General features: G+C 38.7%; 1 protein-coding gene across 2 annotated transcripts in view; it reads left to right on the top strand.

Annotated features, from left to right (window-relative positions):
- The window catches only part of AGTR1 (angiotensin II receptor type 1), a 47,418-nt gene extending 33,007 nt beyond the window's left edge, over window positions 1-14,411 (top strand). Inside the window, exons 3-4 of one of the 2 annotated variants that reach the window (XM_019748925.3) lie at window positions 8,252-8,397; window positions 12,429-14,411. In XM_019748925.3, coding sequence (XP_019604484.1) covers window positions 12,469-13,548 — 1,080 coding nt within the window. In that variant the 5' untranslated portion in view covers window positions 8,252-8,397; window positions 12,429-12,468 and the 3' untranslated portion in view covers window positions 13,549-14,411. The remainder of the gene's footprint in view (window positions 1-8,251; window positions 8,398-12,428) is intronic. The other variant, XM_019748920.3, reaches the window with a different exon arrangement.
- The last annotated feature ends 2,649 nt before the right edge of the window (window positions 14,412-17,060 follow it).

The following is a 17,060-nucleotide window of genomic DNA, read 5'->3' as shown; positions in this document are numbered from 1 at the left end:
AGAAGATAGAATGGCCTAACCTTCTAAAATTACAATCAGTGGTGTGGTACTATTGTAATTTAATTTCTTAAATTATATAGGTGTTCAAGAGAATGATTAGAGCGGGCAAAACTGTCTTGTCCAAGTAGCTTTCCAGCAGTGTCAATCAGCCCCTCTCTGAGCTTTTCCACTTGTTCTTGGTGTTTCAGCTTCTCCCATTTCCGGCACCGCACACAGTTTCCCAGTCTGTCTTATCCAAATTTGCTTGCAGCAAGAAAGTTAGTCATTTACAACATAGTGTGAATTTAATAACACTAACGGAACTCTCACAGCTACATGATCTTATAGCATCTCCACATACATGATCTCACTTGGTGTTGCGAACAATGCTGTGAGCCAGACTAGACAGGTACTTTTTACTTCATCATTACCATGAACTTCATTGTCATTATGATCAGTTCCAGATGAAGAAAATGAGTCACAGGTCAAGTGAGAAGCTGCAGACCCCACAGCTCATAAGAGGTGAATCATGTACGGCATGCCTTGTTTTATTGCACTGCGCTTTATTTGGCTTCACGAGTGTTGCATTTTTCACAAACTGAAGGCAAGACCCTCCACCAGCAGAAAGGGTACAACTCACTCTGTTGTGATACTTCCTTAATAGTGACGGTCTGGAACTGAGTCTACAATATCTCTGAGCTATGCCTGTAGCTGGTTCAGACCTTTTGGTTCCCATACCACGCTCTTGAGTCTTTTAACTCTGGCTCTCACATGAGTCAGTGTGTACCCTCCCCCAGTAGATCTTCATTCTAATGGATGCATGGATGTGGGTCTTGCCCACCCCACTTCAGTTAAAGAAATTCCAGACACCTATGAGTAGGTGCAAGTATTTTACTAGGTAATACCCTGTGGGTCTCCCCACAACGACACTTGTCCTGAATGTTTAAAAGAAATATACAGTTTACTGAGTAATTCTCAAGCTGCACTTAGGTTTTGAGGACTCAGAAGAGCCAAATGAAAACATTTTATAAAATGTTTATAGCTGAGGGCACTTGTATTTGGTTTTGCCTGTTAGTCATAATCATCAGTATACGAGGTCTGACAATTAAGTTCGCAAACTCATCCTAGACAAAGTACTACACACCTCATTGCTGAATATCACTATGTCACCTTCAAATTACTCCCCTTGGGAAGCTATGCACTGATGCCAGCACCTAGTCCACCCTTCAAAGCAATTTTGGAACTCTTTTTCTGGAATGGCCATCACAGCTGTCATCATATTACTTTTGATGTCCTGAATGTCATCAAAATGTCTTCCTTTCAATATTTCCTTTATGTTTAGTAAAGAAAGAAGTCACTGGAGCCCGGATCTGGTGAGTGGGGAGGGTGTTCCAATACAGTTATTTGTTTACTGGCTAAAATCTCCCTCACAGACAGTGCTGTGTGAGCTGGTGCATTGTCGTGATGCAAGAGCCATGAATTGTTGGCGAAAAGTTCAGGTCATCTAACTTTTCCACACAGCCTTTTCAGCACTTCCAAATAGTAAACTTGATTAATTGTTTGTCCAATAGGTACAAATTCATGATGAATAATCCCTCTGATATCAAAAAAGTTTAGCAATATCCTTGCAACAAGTTCTCGAACTTAATTGTCACACTGCATATAAACCATAGTTGCAAATTAAGATGCTGATGGGCAGTGATTTTAACACTTCAATGTACATTACAATCACCTGGAGGGCTTATTAAAACTCAGATGGCTGCACCCCACTAACAGAGTTTCTGATTCAGTAGGTCTAGGGTGGGGCCCGAGATTTGCATTCCTGAGGAATTCCCAGGTGACACTAGTAGTGCTGTTTCAGAGACCACATTTTGAGAACCATTGCTACATGATAGGTGACATAAGCAAAAGAACACTAATGCTGTGGCCCCGAATGGTGATGGAGCACTTGAAGTGTGGCTAGGTTCAACTGAGATGTGCTGGAAGCATCCATTAGACTCTGGATTTGGAAGACTTGGTATAAAAAAAAAAGAAAGAATATAAAGTAACAAATAATTTTCTATTGACTACATGTTGAAATGACAATATTTTGGATATGTAGTGTTAAATAACATATATTATCACAATTAATTTCACCTGTTTTTTACTTTTTTAATGTAGCTACTAGGGAAATTGAAATTACATATGTGCTCATAGTATATTTCTTTTGAACAGCACTGACCTAAAGCATCAGAAAATAGTGAGTGGTGGGGATTATAGGATCCCCTGTAGAGGATTCAAATCCCCAAAGCTATAAATATTTTGAGGGGCAAAGAAAATATATCTGTTGGCCAGATTTAACCTGAGGACCCCACTTTGTACCCAAACATTTGCTGTCACAAGTATTAAATGTAGAAGCTATACAGTATCTACCATTTTGCCTTTCTTTCATCATTAATCAAGTGCCTCATTATAATTCTTGAAATAAAAGCATTTTAGATTATACTAAGGAAAATATGTCTGCATTTATAGACACAGAGAACAGACTGGTGGTTGCCAGAGGCGGGGGCTGGGGACAGGCAAAATGGGTGGGTCAAAGGGTACAAACAGTTATAAAATACACAAGTCATGGGGATGTAATGGACCGCATGGTGGCTACAGTTTATAATACTGTATTGCATATTTGAGTGTTGCTAAGAAAGTAGACATTAAACATTCTCCTAATAAGAAAAAAAATCTGTATGTATGGTGACGGATGGCAACTAGACTTATTGTGGTGATTATTTCTCAATATATACAAATATCAAATCATTATGTTGTACACCTGAACAAATGTAAGTTCTATGTCATTTATACCCCGATTAAAAAAAAAAAATTCTACTGAACTTCTGAATGAAAAAATTTCAATTAGTCTTTTGAAGTTCTGAGCTTTCTTTTACTAAATTTATTTTCAAAGTGCTTTTTTATGTATTCCAAAGACATTACTTTTTACCTTTAACAGTCTATGAGAACAGGTTTTGGTATTCCCACTCTAAATATTTTGTAATATTTAAAGGATAATAAAGTAAGAGATTAAGTTACTTGCATATGATTATGCTGCTGGTTAGTGAGAGAAAAGACTTTTCAACAGGACTCTAGTTCAGTGCTTTTACTGTCAGTCTGTTCTGCTGTCTCTCCATTTTAACAGCACTTTAATGTTGTTGTTTTTTAAAAGAAGTATAATACATACAAAACTGTTTGAAAAAATGTAACTATGAATAAATCAAATAAAATTACTGTCATGCAAGGTGTCATGCGGGGTCTCTGGTCCCACTCCCCACATAAGAACGCAGGACATGGTGAGGCCAAAAAGGAACACCCACGGAGCCCTAGATAGGGGAATCATACACCACTATAGTCTCACTGGCGGCTGGGTTGGAGACACAAGAAGCAGGAGCCACACGATCCGCAAACCGCCGTCCACTTGTCTCTGCCAACCAACCTCACTTGCTAACTGCAATCCATCTCTCTGCAATCCACAATCCACACTCTGCCCTCCACACTTGCTAGCTCAGCCACCATCTTCTTGCTAGCCCCCTATCATCCTCTAGCGTAGCCATGGCAGTTATATTAGTGGCCAATGGCTCACTGGTTACAGCTGACGGCCAACTAGCCACAGCTGATGGCCATCCAATCACAGTTGATGACCATCTACTACCCGAGTGAGCACCTTTCCACGTGAGGGCGAGAGCCTGGAAACTGCACTCCTGGCTCTGTCACCACAATTACCCTTATGGAATTCAATTTCTCAAGACAAAAGTCCATTTAGCTCTTCAAAACATTGACTAATATAATACTTCATAATGTTATTCTATTAATAAATAATATATTACTGTGAGGTTCTTTTATAATTCTCTCCCTTCATATCTGTTTTTATCTGGTCAGCTGAACCACCTTAACTAATTCCTGAACTTTAAAGTTGGATTTCCCACAAAGAATCTGAGAGTAGGTTCATTTTGTATGAGTTATTTTAACAATAACACATCGTGCCAACTTTTTCATAGGATGATGTAATCTTGAGTGCCTAACTTCAGGGTATGCTTTTATTTTGATTTACAGCCATGACCCAATGTCTTTAACCTTTCACCTGGTATTGCCAATGAACAGCAAAGGGGATGCCTGAGAAACTCAGAGTCTTTGGCCATAAAAGGAATGAAACCATCTCGTCTAGCTAGGGCCCAAACCTGTAACCTTGACCTCATTAACCTTGGGTCACAACCAGTTATCCAAATGTTGTGCTGGGGAAACATTCCTTTGAATAGATAATTTTTTAAAGGGAGGGGTAAAAAAAAACCCACTGTCACTATAATATAATTATCTTATATGGAGTTTCTTTATTCATCTTCATTAAAAAGTAAAATTATGTTCATTTTGTTTTCAATAAAAAGCATTCTTATATTTACTTATGGAATGTTATATCATTTGGCATTAGTAATATTTATATTGATAATAATTAGCTGATTTATCAAGTCACTTGTACTTGTCAAGCCATTATTGCCTTTGTCTTCAAAAGATTATTCCTATTTAAAAGAAAGATTATGAAATGTCAGTGTTTCGGGAGATTTCTTTACACATATACCAGTTCCCTGAGGATGGGGAGAAGCTAAGTGACTGGTTCAGGGTCACCTAGCTAGTGAGTGGGAAAGCCAAATTAGAGCTAGTCTCCTTACACATTATGCAGGACTAATTAGTAAACTATCATTTGAAGACCTACTGCAATCAGGACATTGGGAAAGTTGGGGAAACATATACAATATATTGAATATTTAATTCTTCCAGCTTCATTTAAAATTTATGGTGATGTGATTTGCATAATGTTAAAAACTTTAATCTGAAATAAATTGCCATGTGGTCAATAATATCTAACATAAAATGCATAATACATATAAGTTCTATAATAGTATCATAATTTCTTAAGGGTATAAATGAATTAGTGCTTCCTTTCCTGCCCAATAACTTTCCTCATGCCCTGTAAAATGGAAATTGAAATGAGATGAGCAGTTTCTGTTGCTGACTTAGTCTCAAAGAAGCAACTGGGAGTGGCCTCCCAAGTTGAATAAAGCACCTATGGTTGACCGAGGGGCCCACCTTTTTTTATCAGCTGTAAAAGAAAAGCTTGTGAAGAGTTTCTAAGAGCCATATTATTAAAAATGATGTTTCCTTCCCCTTGATGTCGAAGATGCTGATCCTTTGAAATGTGTTTATGATTCCCTCAAGGAAATTCTATGAGTCCATAAGTTTGAAGAATTTGGGAATATACTAGGACAGGGGTTCATTTCTACATAAACTTTCTTCCAAGTTAGATTTTATCATCCTTTCCTCCTGATCTCTGGAGCCCTACTCTGTCTAGGCTCATTGAATGGCCCTCTATATTCAACATAACAACAATATTTTCTACTAATACTAACACATCGAAGGAAGATTTTTAAGCACATGATTAGACGTAATCACACATCTTTCACCCCTACCTGTTTCTCTTTTCCTTTTGAAATTAAAAAAAAAGAAATCATACAACACAAATAGCCAAGAGCTTAGGATAGAAAAGTATAAAGAGAAATATAGGAATGAAGACAGTCGTTCAGCACAAATGAGTTGTTTAAACCATAATTTATGATAAGTAGGAGCTTCTGGAGTGGAGATGTATTTCATTATGGTTTAATGTTACATTATTAGATATTAGAGTATTGAATAATTTCCAAGAAGCTAAAATTTAGAATTAACATTTTACTTTCCTTGAAATGTGTACCCTAACTTGAAAAGAACTTCTGAAGATCCTTTCATCAATCTGAATTCCTTAAGTTCTTGGACTATTTTGAATGAAGCAAGGTGATGGAGGGGCAGTTAAGGATGACAGAACACTTCACCACCATTACTACAGTCGGTTACAATTGGTATGTGCAGAAATAAGAAAGCAGCTCGTGCTGTTTTCATTTCTTGTGAGGGCAGGCGACCGTGGGTAATATGGACTTGGGAAGAGGGCCCCAAACGGAGACATAGCATGCAGCCATTCTTTAGTTCTGAGGAGACTGACACTTAAATACTTAATTAGTATAGTATTAATCATTTTAATAAAATGTTTTGTATTAAGAGAAATAATCATCCAGGAATTTCAGAGATGAAAAAAAGTCACCTCTAAGGAAGTTAGGCTAGGATTGCCAACCAAGAGCCTGACATTCTCCTGTCCATCTGACTTGAAAAAAGTTCCGGTCATCTGTCCAATATGCGGGCTCTCTGCCATGTTCCCGTCTTCGTGGCTGCCAGCATGGAGGAGAGTGCCACTCGGAAAGACTCAGATGTCACATCAAAGGGCATGATGGGGGGTGGGGGACAGGAAGAGGGGCAAGACTATGCTCCAAAGTTTATTGGGTCCAAGGAACTTAAGTACTATCTCCAAAGAATGTGCAGGGCAACTTCCAGTCAAGGCGAAGACAATGGACTATGCAGTCACGGACATCCCCCTTCTTTCTCTAAACACATGAAATATCAGATCATGGCCCTAAATGGAAACTGCATGAGCTAGAGAAGAACCAGCACCAGATACACAGCTGAGATTAGGGTTTCCAGGCGGGAATTCCCACCCGCTCTCGGGAATTTTTTTCACTTTTCTGTTCCCAAAGCCCAAGAAAAGGTGGTCAGGAAATCGGGAAAATCAGCTCCTTGAACCTAGGTGGTAGGTAGTATTGGCCATCACTTTGTAGAAACGATTCATCGTGGAGAACAGAAAACAGTTTATATCTCGGGATTCGGGAACGAGAAAGCGAAAACAATCCTGAGAATGGGCAGGAATTCCCACCCGGAAACCTTAGCTGAGATAAAGCTCTAATGACTGCGAGGATGGAAGTCAAGACCACAAGACTCATGTACTGAGGGCAACTGAAACTGGGTTTCCTGGTTAAAGCCAGGAACTGGAAAAGTACTGCCTATTGTGACCAAATACTAGAAAACTAATGTAGACGAGCCAAAATTTAAGAATGTGTGAAGAGTTTAATCTGTAGTATCTGCAGACAAAGTATGGGATTGGAAACTAGGCTGGGAACTGGCATTAAAAACTTTTCCAGATCAAATGAGTGTTTGTATGCCCAAGCAGAACTTTCAGAGCCCGCCACCATCCAGACATTAAGGCCTCCTAAGGAAATTATTTCCCGCTACAGATGACGTCAGAGTCAAAGATTACAACACCTAAGATGAGGGCAAATACCAAGAAAGAGCCTCTACCAAGTAAACAAATAGAGCTTATACCTTAAGGAACTACAAATAGTAAAGCAATTAGACAGGGACTCTTAACATACAGATGTTCAAACTGTTTAAAGAGAAAAGGGTAGAAATAGATCCCCTAAAATAAGAACAGGAGGTTTAGAAATAAGAACAAGTAGATTTGAAAAAGAACACGTAGAAACCCTAAAATTTTAGTGCTCCTTCTATGTCTCAGTGAGCTCACAAATGGATGCTGACTAATAGTTGTTCCCTGCAAAATGCCTCATTCGCTACTGCGGGGGAACACACAGGAGCAGAAGGTTGCTTTCTAAAGTCTGAAGTATAAACTCGGAGCAATAAAGAGCATGACTTTTAAATAGGATGGTTTATTGAGCTGTCCAGCCTTACAAGCAAATGATGTACAAACACTGGCCTACTCTTTTTGATATTTGAGAAAGATACTTTGATAGAAGATTATTCTAAAATATAATTGTTGGTCTTTTAGTTCTCTCTTTATTATGATAGGAAACTATGAGGTATTTTTTTTTCTTTAGAGTGCAGACATTTAAAGACTCTTGAAATGAAAAATTTTATTGCGTAAAAGCTTAAGAAGGTATTAATATTCTAATCAAAAGTCTTGGACAAATATTCTTAGAATTAAAAAAGAAAGAAAAAATCTTCTTTCTTACGCGTGTTTTTAAGAGCCCGAGAAGCTGTCAAGGCATACAGGTGACTCCCAGGGGAGCAGGCGGTAGATTAATGTGGTGAGGCCATCACGAGCCAGACTTGTGTTTGCAGTGGACTGAAAGTTCCCACCTGACTCATGGCAAATTTATTCAGCTGCTTACAATTATTTTTTACTCATACTTGGGAAGAATAATAGCTTAGTATTTTTAGCCTTTTAATGGCAAGAGGAGGAGATTACCAACAGCAAAGATTCAAATAAAGCACGTCTATGAGACACTTACTGTTTGAGAGATATGCCCAGTGCTTTCACGTTATCTCATTTAATTCCTACAACAGTCATGTGCAATGAGGTCATTGTTCCCATTTCTTGCAGAAAATGAGGCTCATGTTCAGAGAAATGGGGTGACTGACCCAGAGCCACACAGATTTTTAAGTGGCACAGGAAGATTCCATGACAAGTCTTTTGACTCCAAATCCCATCTTCTTTCCCTCAAGAGAAAATGGTGCTGTAGAATTCACGTAAGCCACAAATCCTGGGTGAAGGCTATGGTGAGACCCAGACAGAGGGCGAGGTGGAGCCTCTGGAGTTTTTCTCATCAGTACCCTACCTACTTACATACTGGGAGAAGAAACACGATGAAACTAAAATGGAGCTGCGTTCTGGGACTCACAAGTTTGGTTCCTAGTAGAACACATCATTTTGTCCTTCAGCTCTTCACCAAAACGACATCCTTTCAAAGAAAAAAGAACCCTGGTTTTTCCCACTCATGTATCATCCATGTAAGGTGGCTGCCAATCCCAAGTTCAATTTTCCCCCCTTCCTGAGAACCAGGTTTCCTAGGGAAGCCTATCAGTGGGAGAAATGGGTGAAGGCGGGGTGGCAAAGGTAAAAAGAAAAAAAAAAGGGCAATCATTATAAATGTTCACACTAAAAACAAAAGAAAGCCAAAACGAGTGCAGACCAGAGAACGACATGTCTTATTTCTTACACACCAGTAGGGCCTGTTCTCCTCCCATCCAGTGCACCTTCAGACCCTACACCCCAGCCCCGACACTGGTGCAGTGTCTGTAAGTTTACAGGAACATTTTCCCGTAGATGATGCTGCAGACATTTGTGAGAAGGGACGAGTGATGACACATCTCTACTTCGCCTTGGCTGACCAGCTGGTTGGTGGCCTTTAAGTTCTAACCACCGTGTTTTTCACACACCCTCCAAAGCCAAATGCCACCTTCTTGGGGAAGTACCCATGATCACCCCCTACACCACCACTACCAGGCTGGGTCAGTGGTTTACATAGAACATTCCACAGGCCTCTTGTATGGAAAAGTATTCAACACACTGGAGATAATTCTGTCTTTAAGGCTCCTGTACCCCCAGCTAGACTCGAATGGAAGAGAAGGAGTGTGACTTTATTCACTATGCATCCCTGACCCCAGCACACAGTATGTGTTCAGTGAATACAGGATGATGAGTGGATGACTACCCACAGAATGCACTATTTGCATTTCTGCTTCTCTACACTCCCCCCGCCCCCTCCATCTCCCGTTTCCATCACTTAAAATTCTTCTCCCCCTTTCCTCTACCCTCAAGTATGAGGAAATTTGTTTCCTTATTAGGTAGGAAGTCTTGGCAATTACTTATATAAACATTTATGTAAAATGTTCTTAGGATTAGTATAGTCAGTACTATGTCCAAAGTTTCTCAAGTGACATAGCCATTAAAATAAAATATGCCTCACTGAAATTTCCAGGGATGCTCTCTTAGCTGTTCAGAGCAACCTTTATATGTTCAACATTAGTCAGTCTGGACGGATGGCAACTGAAGGAGAGGCTGACCTCAAGTCTGTGAAGAAACTGCAGTCCCAAACTTTGTTTCTAAATTGGTCCTTTTAAATACAAAATTTTTCCCATAGAAATTCTTTTTATAAATGATGGTTACAGTTTCAGCCTGTCAATAAAATTCTACCTACTTTAGATATAGGATTAATGAACCCAACCTTAGTTGTGTGCTCTCAAAGGAGGGTCAAGAGAGGAAAGAAGGGTGCGGGGGGGGGGGGGGGGGGGGGTGCGGGGGGGGGGGATTTCCTCCCTGAATCCAAGCTCAGGACACCCGAGGGATCCTAATACATCAAGTTTATTCTTTCCGATCTTTTAGTGCCCTTGTGCCCAAACTGAAACAAATATTTACCTCTGCCCTAGTTTTTCCTTATGGAGTTCACCCAGGCTGTTTTAATCTTTGAGATTCTTTAACCTTGACATTTTTAATTTTTTCCTAGGCAAAATCCAACTTATCTCAACTAGATGTTAGCAGAGAAAATAAGTAAATGAATCCACATTAAGGTATAAATGACTGCTAGCCAATAAACCTTTTATGAAGCAATTTTTAATAGAAAATATTTATTTACTGAAATGAAGTTATACTTCTAATTTGGCATAATTTCAGTAATTATAATAAAATGTTCTGAAAAGTCAGCAAAGTGTAGGGAAATCTATCTGGATGAGAAGAAAATAGGTCATACCTCCATGAGATCCTAGCCCTAGTTTCTGTTAAATTATTCCTTCTTTTCATCTTCTGACTTGTAAACCACAGATTTCTTAAAGTGTCAAGGGCTTATTTTTTTTCTGGTTTGGTTTGGGTTTGGGTTTCTCATCCAATTTGAGGCCCAGGTTGACTTGGAGTATTTTCTGAGATTCTTTGAGGAGCAGAATGGAAATTGATTTCATTACCCATAGAAATTAGTCTCAATAGTCTACACTATTAGCTTTTAAGTTATATGCTATTCATTCATTCGTTTCTCCACTCACTGTCTTATTTATCATATGGCCCATGGGATGTGCCAGGGCCCACACTGGTAAACAGGCCCTACTCTCAAGCAGCTGACAAACCAGCAGAGAAGATAGATATGCCAACAGACCACTGTAATACAGTCTCAAAACCTGCATCCAATGTGCCAAAGCAGCTCAGAAAATGGAACAGCCAATTGCCCAGAACAGTCAGGAAGGCTCCTCAGAGGATGGGACATTTGCCTGTTTGCAGATGCTAATGTCCCCATGAATGAGAAGAGAAGAAAGGGATTTAGATTATATAAAGCTGAGTGCAAAGGAGACTTGTTAATGAGATTCCCCAAGGCACAGATGGAGAGAATAACTGCCTCTGCAGGGGAGGCAAAGTAGCCACTTAAGAACCCCTCTTCCCAGTTACCTCTTAAAATCTGCCTCTTTGAGTCTCATCTCTTTCACAGCAGCACTTTGCACCCAGGTGGACCCTACCTTAGGCCAGTGTGTTCATCCAGCCCTCCCAGATGCAAACACTGCTGTCCTGGGCAGGCTAGTAGTGTTGCACCTGGTCCTCTTGCCCAGGACACGTTGCTGTAAAGAGAATGTACAGCCATGCTCGCTAGGGACCCGCTCCTGCAGTAGCAGTAGGACCTTCACCTGGCACCACTGCCCCGCCAACCGTGCCTGTGCCCAGGGCTGGCCTTCCCCAGAGAGTGCTGATGCCACATCCTGTGATGCTTCCCTCACAGCAGCTGCAGTCTCCTTCCCGAGGATTCTCTCAGGAACCCTTGTCTAGGGCAGAATCTATTGATGTTTTTAAATCACATCAATGAATAGTTTAATTGTTGATTATGTAAGATATTGGAGCAAATATTTGCATTAGTCTTTATGGAGCTCAATCCTAAGCATCTGATTCTTCCTAAAATCCTAAAGAACTGTTGCTATCTCGAGCCCCCACAAAAAAAACATGATTTATTGATAATTCTGACCTAATCTATTCACTTGACATCCTTGTTATACAAATGGTTAACCTTAAAGTTAACTCCAGAAATACTTGGCAGGCACAAAAGTTAGGAAATTCAGACCCTTTTGCTAGACTGAGTTGGAAATTAGAGTCAGTGGTTACGGCCTGTAGCAAGCAGCCTGGAAATCCAAGGAAAGTTCTATTCCCCAGAGTCCCGAGCCCTCCTTCTGTCCCCTCTCAAGTCAGTTCCCCCAATAACCAATTCCTCAGTCACCTAGAGACAGCTATTCTGACCACTTAAGGGAGGATGCTAATAATTTTCATACCTAAGTAAAGATTGGGAGATGAGATAAATGGTTTAAAAAATAAGATGCAGATGTGTCACACTTCTGTGGTTAAAGACAAATTAATTACTTAGCCTAGCTTACCTCAGGAAAATTTCAAGTCTTTCTGAATGATTTAATTCAGTAGTGTTTTCTGAGATTTAGATTATGTTTTTAAAATCAGTTTGGAAGCTAGGATTTACTTCCCAAAAAAACACAAAGGACCTAGATAAGTTTATTCATATAGGCCCCCACTTCTATTTGGAGGATATTATCACTTCCTAGAAAAACAATGTGTTCTAAAAATTAATTTAAATGTGTAATCTAAACTTTATCAGGTCACAGTTTTTCTCCAGAAAAATGTTATCTAATTTTTTTCCCCTAAGACTAAAGTTGAGCTACTGAATTTATGATTGAGAAATGAAACTTTGTTTATAACTGGAAATTCATTTTTTTCTTTACCTTTCCGTTTTCTTTTTCTTCAGGTGCATTTGTGTCTGAGAATAATTAACCCAGGAGATCAAAATGATCCTCAACTCTTCCGCTGAAGATGGTATCAAAAGAATCCAAGATGACTGTCCCAAAGCTGGAAGGCACGATTATATATTTGTCATGATCCCTACTTTATACAGTATCATCTTTGTGGTGGGAATATTTGGAAACAGCTTGGTGGTTATTGTCATTTACTTTTACATGAAACTGAAGACGGTGGCCAGTATTTTTCTTTTGAATTTAGCCCTGGCTGACTTATGCTTTTTACTGACTTTGCCACTGTGGGCTATCTACACCGCTATGGGATACCGCTGGCCCTTTGGCAATTACCTCTGTAAAATCGCGTCAGCCAGTGTCAATTTCAACCTCTATGCTAGTGTATTTCTGCTCACGTGCCTCAGCATTGACCGCTATGTGGCCATCGTTCACCCAATGAAGTCCCGCCTCCGGCGCACAATGCTTGTAGCCAAAGTCACCTGCATCGTTATTTGGCTACTGGCTGGCTTGGCCAGTTTACCAACTATAATCCATCGAAACGTATTTTTCATCGAGAACACCAATATCACCGTTTGTGCTTTCCATTACGAAATGCAAAATTCAACCCTCCCTGCTGGGTTGGGCCTAACCAAGAATATACTGGGTTTCTTGTTTCCTTTTCTGATCATTCTTACAAGTTATACTCTTATTTGGAAGACCCTAAAGAAGGCTTATGAGATTCAGAAGAACAAGCCAAGAAATGATGATATTTTCAAGATCATTGTGGCAATCGTGCTTTTCTTTTTCTTTTCCTGGGTCCCCCACCAGATATTCACTTTCCTGGATGTGCTGATTCAGCTGGGCATCATACATGACTGCAAAATTACAGATATTGTTGACACTGCCATGCCCATCACTATTTGCATAGCTTACTTTAATAATTGCCTTAATCCTCTCTTCTATGGCTTCCTCGGGAAAAAATTTAAAAAGTATTTTCTCCAGCTTCTGAAATACATCCCCCCAAAGGCCAAATCCCACTCGAGCCTATCAACAAAAATGAGCACGCTTTCCTACCGCCCCTCAGATAATGGAAGCTCGTCCACCAAGAAGCCTGCGCTGTGTGTGGAGGTTGAGTGATGCACTTGAGGTCTGTCTGTGAAGTGATCTTCTGAGAAAAGGAGCGAGAGAAACATTCCTCAACTGCATTTCACTGTGCATCAGCTACTTTTCAGAAATTTAAGGGAGTGGACTGCCTGGCTGCATTGACTTCTAACCGCTGAACAAAAGCTTTTCTTTTCCTTTGCAACAAAACAAAGCAAAGCAACATTTTGCCACATTTTGCTTTAGATAGATGGCTGGTTGCTCAAAGAACAATGTCAGAAACTGGTCAAATGTGTTGATTTGGAAAATTTTACTAGCAGAAGTGCCATCTCCCCAGTCCTCTTGTTCTGTTATTTTTGATTCCCACCTAAAGGTATTTAGAATATGTTAAACATTTAGAGGAGCAAGACAAGATCAGAGCTCAAGATAATTTTCCCCAGTTTCCAAAGGGCCATACAGCTTTTGTGCTTATTTAGCTATTAGCAACTGTGGTCCACTGGTACCTGCTACTCCACATTTTGTACAAAGACTTGCTAAGCAGTGGCTGTCAAGTGTCAGAAACTTGTGCAGTTCAACTAGTGTCTTATTGGTTCACACTGCCAAAACATGCCAGCTAAATGGCTTATTTGTATAATGATGTTTCTAAAGCCAAGTATTAAAGTTAAACTATTTGGTCCCAGGTAGTAGTGTCTTCCTAGTCATATTAGTTTCATTTCACATGTGAGAAGTATATATATTTGTGGTAAAAAGATCATATGTCATAAAGTATGCCTTACTGTTATAAAAAGTATATATTCTACCTATATATGTATATGTATATCTATATCTCTAAACTGTTGTTACTTGATTAAAATCTGGTAAAGTTATATTTACATTAAAATAAAATAATTTTATTGTAACTTAATCTTCATTACTTAAAATAGGTACTGATTATTCAGCTTCAGCTTCAGGTGTACAGCGCAGTGGTCAGGCATCTACACTGTCCATGAAGTGGACTCCCTAATAAGACAAGTGCCCACCTGACCCCCTACAAAATCTTTACATTATTGATTATATTCCCCAAACTGTCTTCTCCGTGGCAATACTGTGGCTACCAATTTGTGCTCTCTAATCCCCTCCCCTTCTCCCTCGTCCCCACCCCCTCCCAACTAGCAACTATCAGTTTTCCTCTATATCCCTGAGACTATTTCTGTTTAGTTTGCTCATTAATTCGGTTGTTTAGATTCCACCATATAAATGAGATCATATGGCATTTGTCTTTCTCCGTCTGACTTATTTCACTTAGCATAATATTTTCTAGGTCCATCCATATCGTTGCAAATGGAAAGATTTCCTTCTTCTTTATGGCCGAATAATACTCCATTGTATCAACTATTATATATATATATATATATATATATATATATATATATATATATATATATATATATATAATGTGTGTATATATATGTGTGTGTGTATATATGTGTGTGTATATATATATATATATATATATATATATACACATATATATGTATATATATATACACATATATATGTATAGTCACAGGATGTGGAGTACAGCATAGGGAATATAGTCAATGGAATTGTAATAGCTATATACGATGTCAGAGGGGTAATAGTTTGGGGGAGGGGGTTACCACTGTGTGAGGGGTGTAAATGTCTATTACATTGTTTTATACACCTGACACTAATAAAAAATACACGCACACACACAAAGACACATATAAGGAATGACTGCCAAGTTCTATAAGATGCTAAAACCTATTATACACCTATTTTAATAAACACATTTTTGTTAAAAACATAGATACTGATTTATTTTTAAAACAAGACAATTGTGAATAAGTACAAACATATTTCCATTTAAATGTTGATACAACTGATGGTTTAATACTGTTGGTTATAGATTTTATATTCTACCATTGAAATAATACATCTTATTTCAGTGCACAGCATGGAATAAATACATCATTTTGAATTTTCCAAAGTTTTTCACACAACAAAGAAAAAACTCCTTCCTTATAACACTAAAATAATGAATTATTATTACACATTTTTAATAATAGGATTTTTCTAATTATATAGATGTTCATTGTATGAAATTTAGAAGATATAGGAAAGCACAAAAAAGAAGTCATATTACATCTTTCACTCAAAAATTATCATTTTTTGACACTTGGGTGCATTTTCTTCTACTTTTTTTGTATTCATTATATACATGTACATATATAAATAATGATATTGGAGTCACAATGTATAGAGTACTTTGTATAGAGATTTTTCACTTAACGGCATAGCATAGTAGATTGCTACATCATTAAATATCCTTCTAAAACATTTTAACTATGAAGTTAGTTGATAACTTCAATGATTAATGTTGTTTTTTCAGTGAGATCAACTTAATATTGAAGTTGATAGTCTACTTACTAAAATTATAGGATGGGATGCCATAATTTATTCTTCATGAACATATTTACAGGTTAGGTGGACTCCTTATTTTTTGGAATATTTTTAAAATTTATGCAGAAAGGAATATTTACCACACAGATCTAGGCGCCCAACAAAACTCAAGGTCAATATATATTTCCTAACTTACATTCCAATTCTTGTTTTCCCCGTCAAAGATTTGTCTTTTCAGTCAATGATTCATTGATTCATGGAGTCTATACATTTTGTATTATATACCTACTCTGTGCTGGGGAATTAGAGTTGTGTAACATAGCTTAGAACATATGCCAAACATTTCAATCAGCTGCTGTGCACACTATGAAGGAGCCAAGTGAGAGGTAGCTTGATTTCTAAGGCATGGAAAGGCTCACAGAGGTTTGATACCACAGATTCTCAGTTTCATAACTCAGTATACTGAGGCATTTTTTTCCCAAAAAATACACGCCAACCTGAGGAAACAGGGAGGATAAAACAGACACAGACAGGTCACAAAAGTCGTGAGTGAAGTAAACAAGTTCCAGAGAATTTTGGATAGTGGTATGAAGGGTGAGATCCCTGAGGGTAGAGAAGAAACTAAATCAGGAGGAGCTGAGATACAAAGAGACTGTGGACAGTAGCCACACACTGCCTCAATGGCCAGCATGCAAACCTCAGAAGAGAGCTTCATACAGATGTGTAGGGTCCCAGAGCCATGTTGGAGCCACTGGACCCAGACCAACCAGAAGAAGAGGGAACCTAAATATTAGGGAGGGAAGTAAGCTATAAACAAAACGATATGGGGCAAGACTCAAATGTATCTTATTTATATATTTTAAGTGCATGTTGGGAGATAAAAGGTCCTCTGTAGAGCCATACTGGAGACTTTGATGAGAATGAAAAATGAATAGAAAGAGAATAAGGAAATGGAAGAGGCGGAATATTGGAACTAATGATCAGAGTCAGATTTTCCAAATTTAAAATTTTGATTGAATCAGTTAAAATATGACATCTGTAACTATATCCACTCTTGTCTAATATATTTTTGTAGTGGATCCTTGTGTGCAGTGTCCATTATCATGGGAATTTTCCACCTCACCCAAGGACAGGACTACCATTTT

Source organism: Rhinolophus sinicus, chromosome 17 (genome assembly GCF_057876585.1).
Source record: "Rhinolophus sinicus isolate RSI-liver-muscle chromosome 17, RSI-T2T, whole genome shotgun sequence".
Lineage (NCBI taxonomy): Eukaryota > Metazoa > Chordata > Mammalia > Chiroptera > Rhinolophidae > Rhinolophus > Rhinolophus sinicus.
Note: the sequence above shows the minus strand (reverse complement) of the source record. Positions and strands in the feature narration are given on the sequence as shown.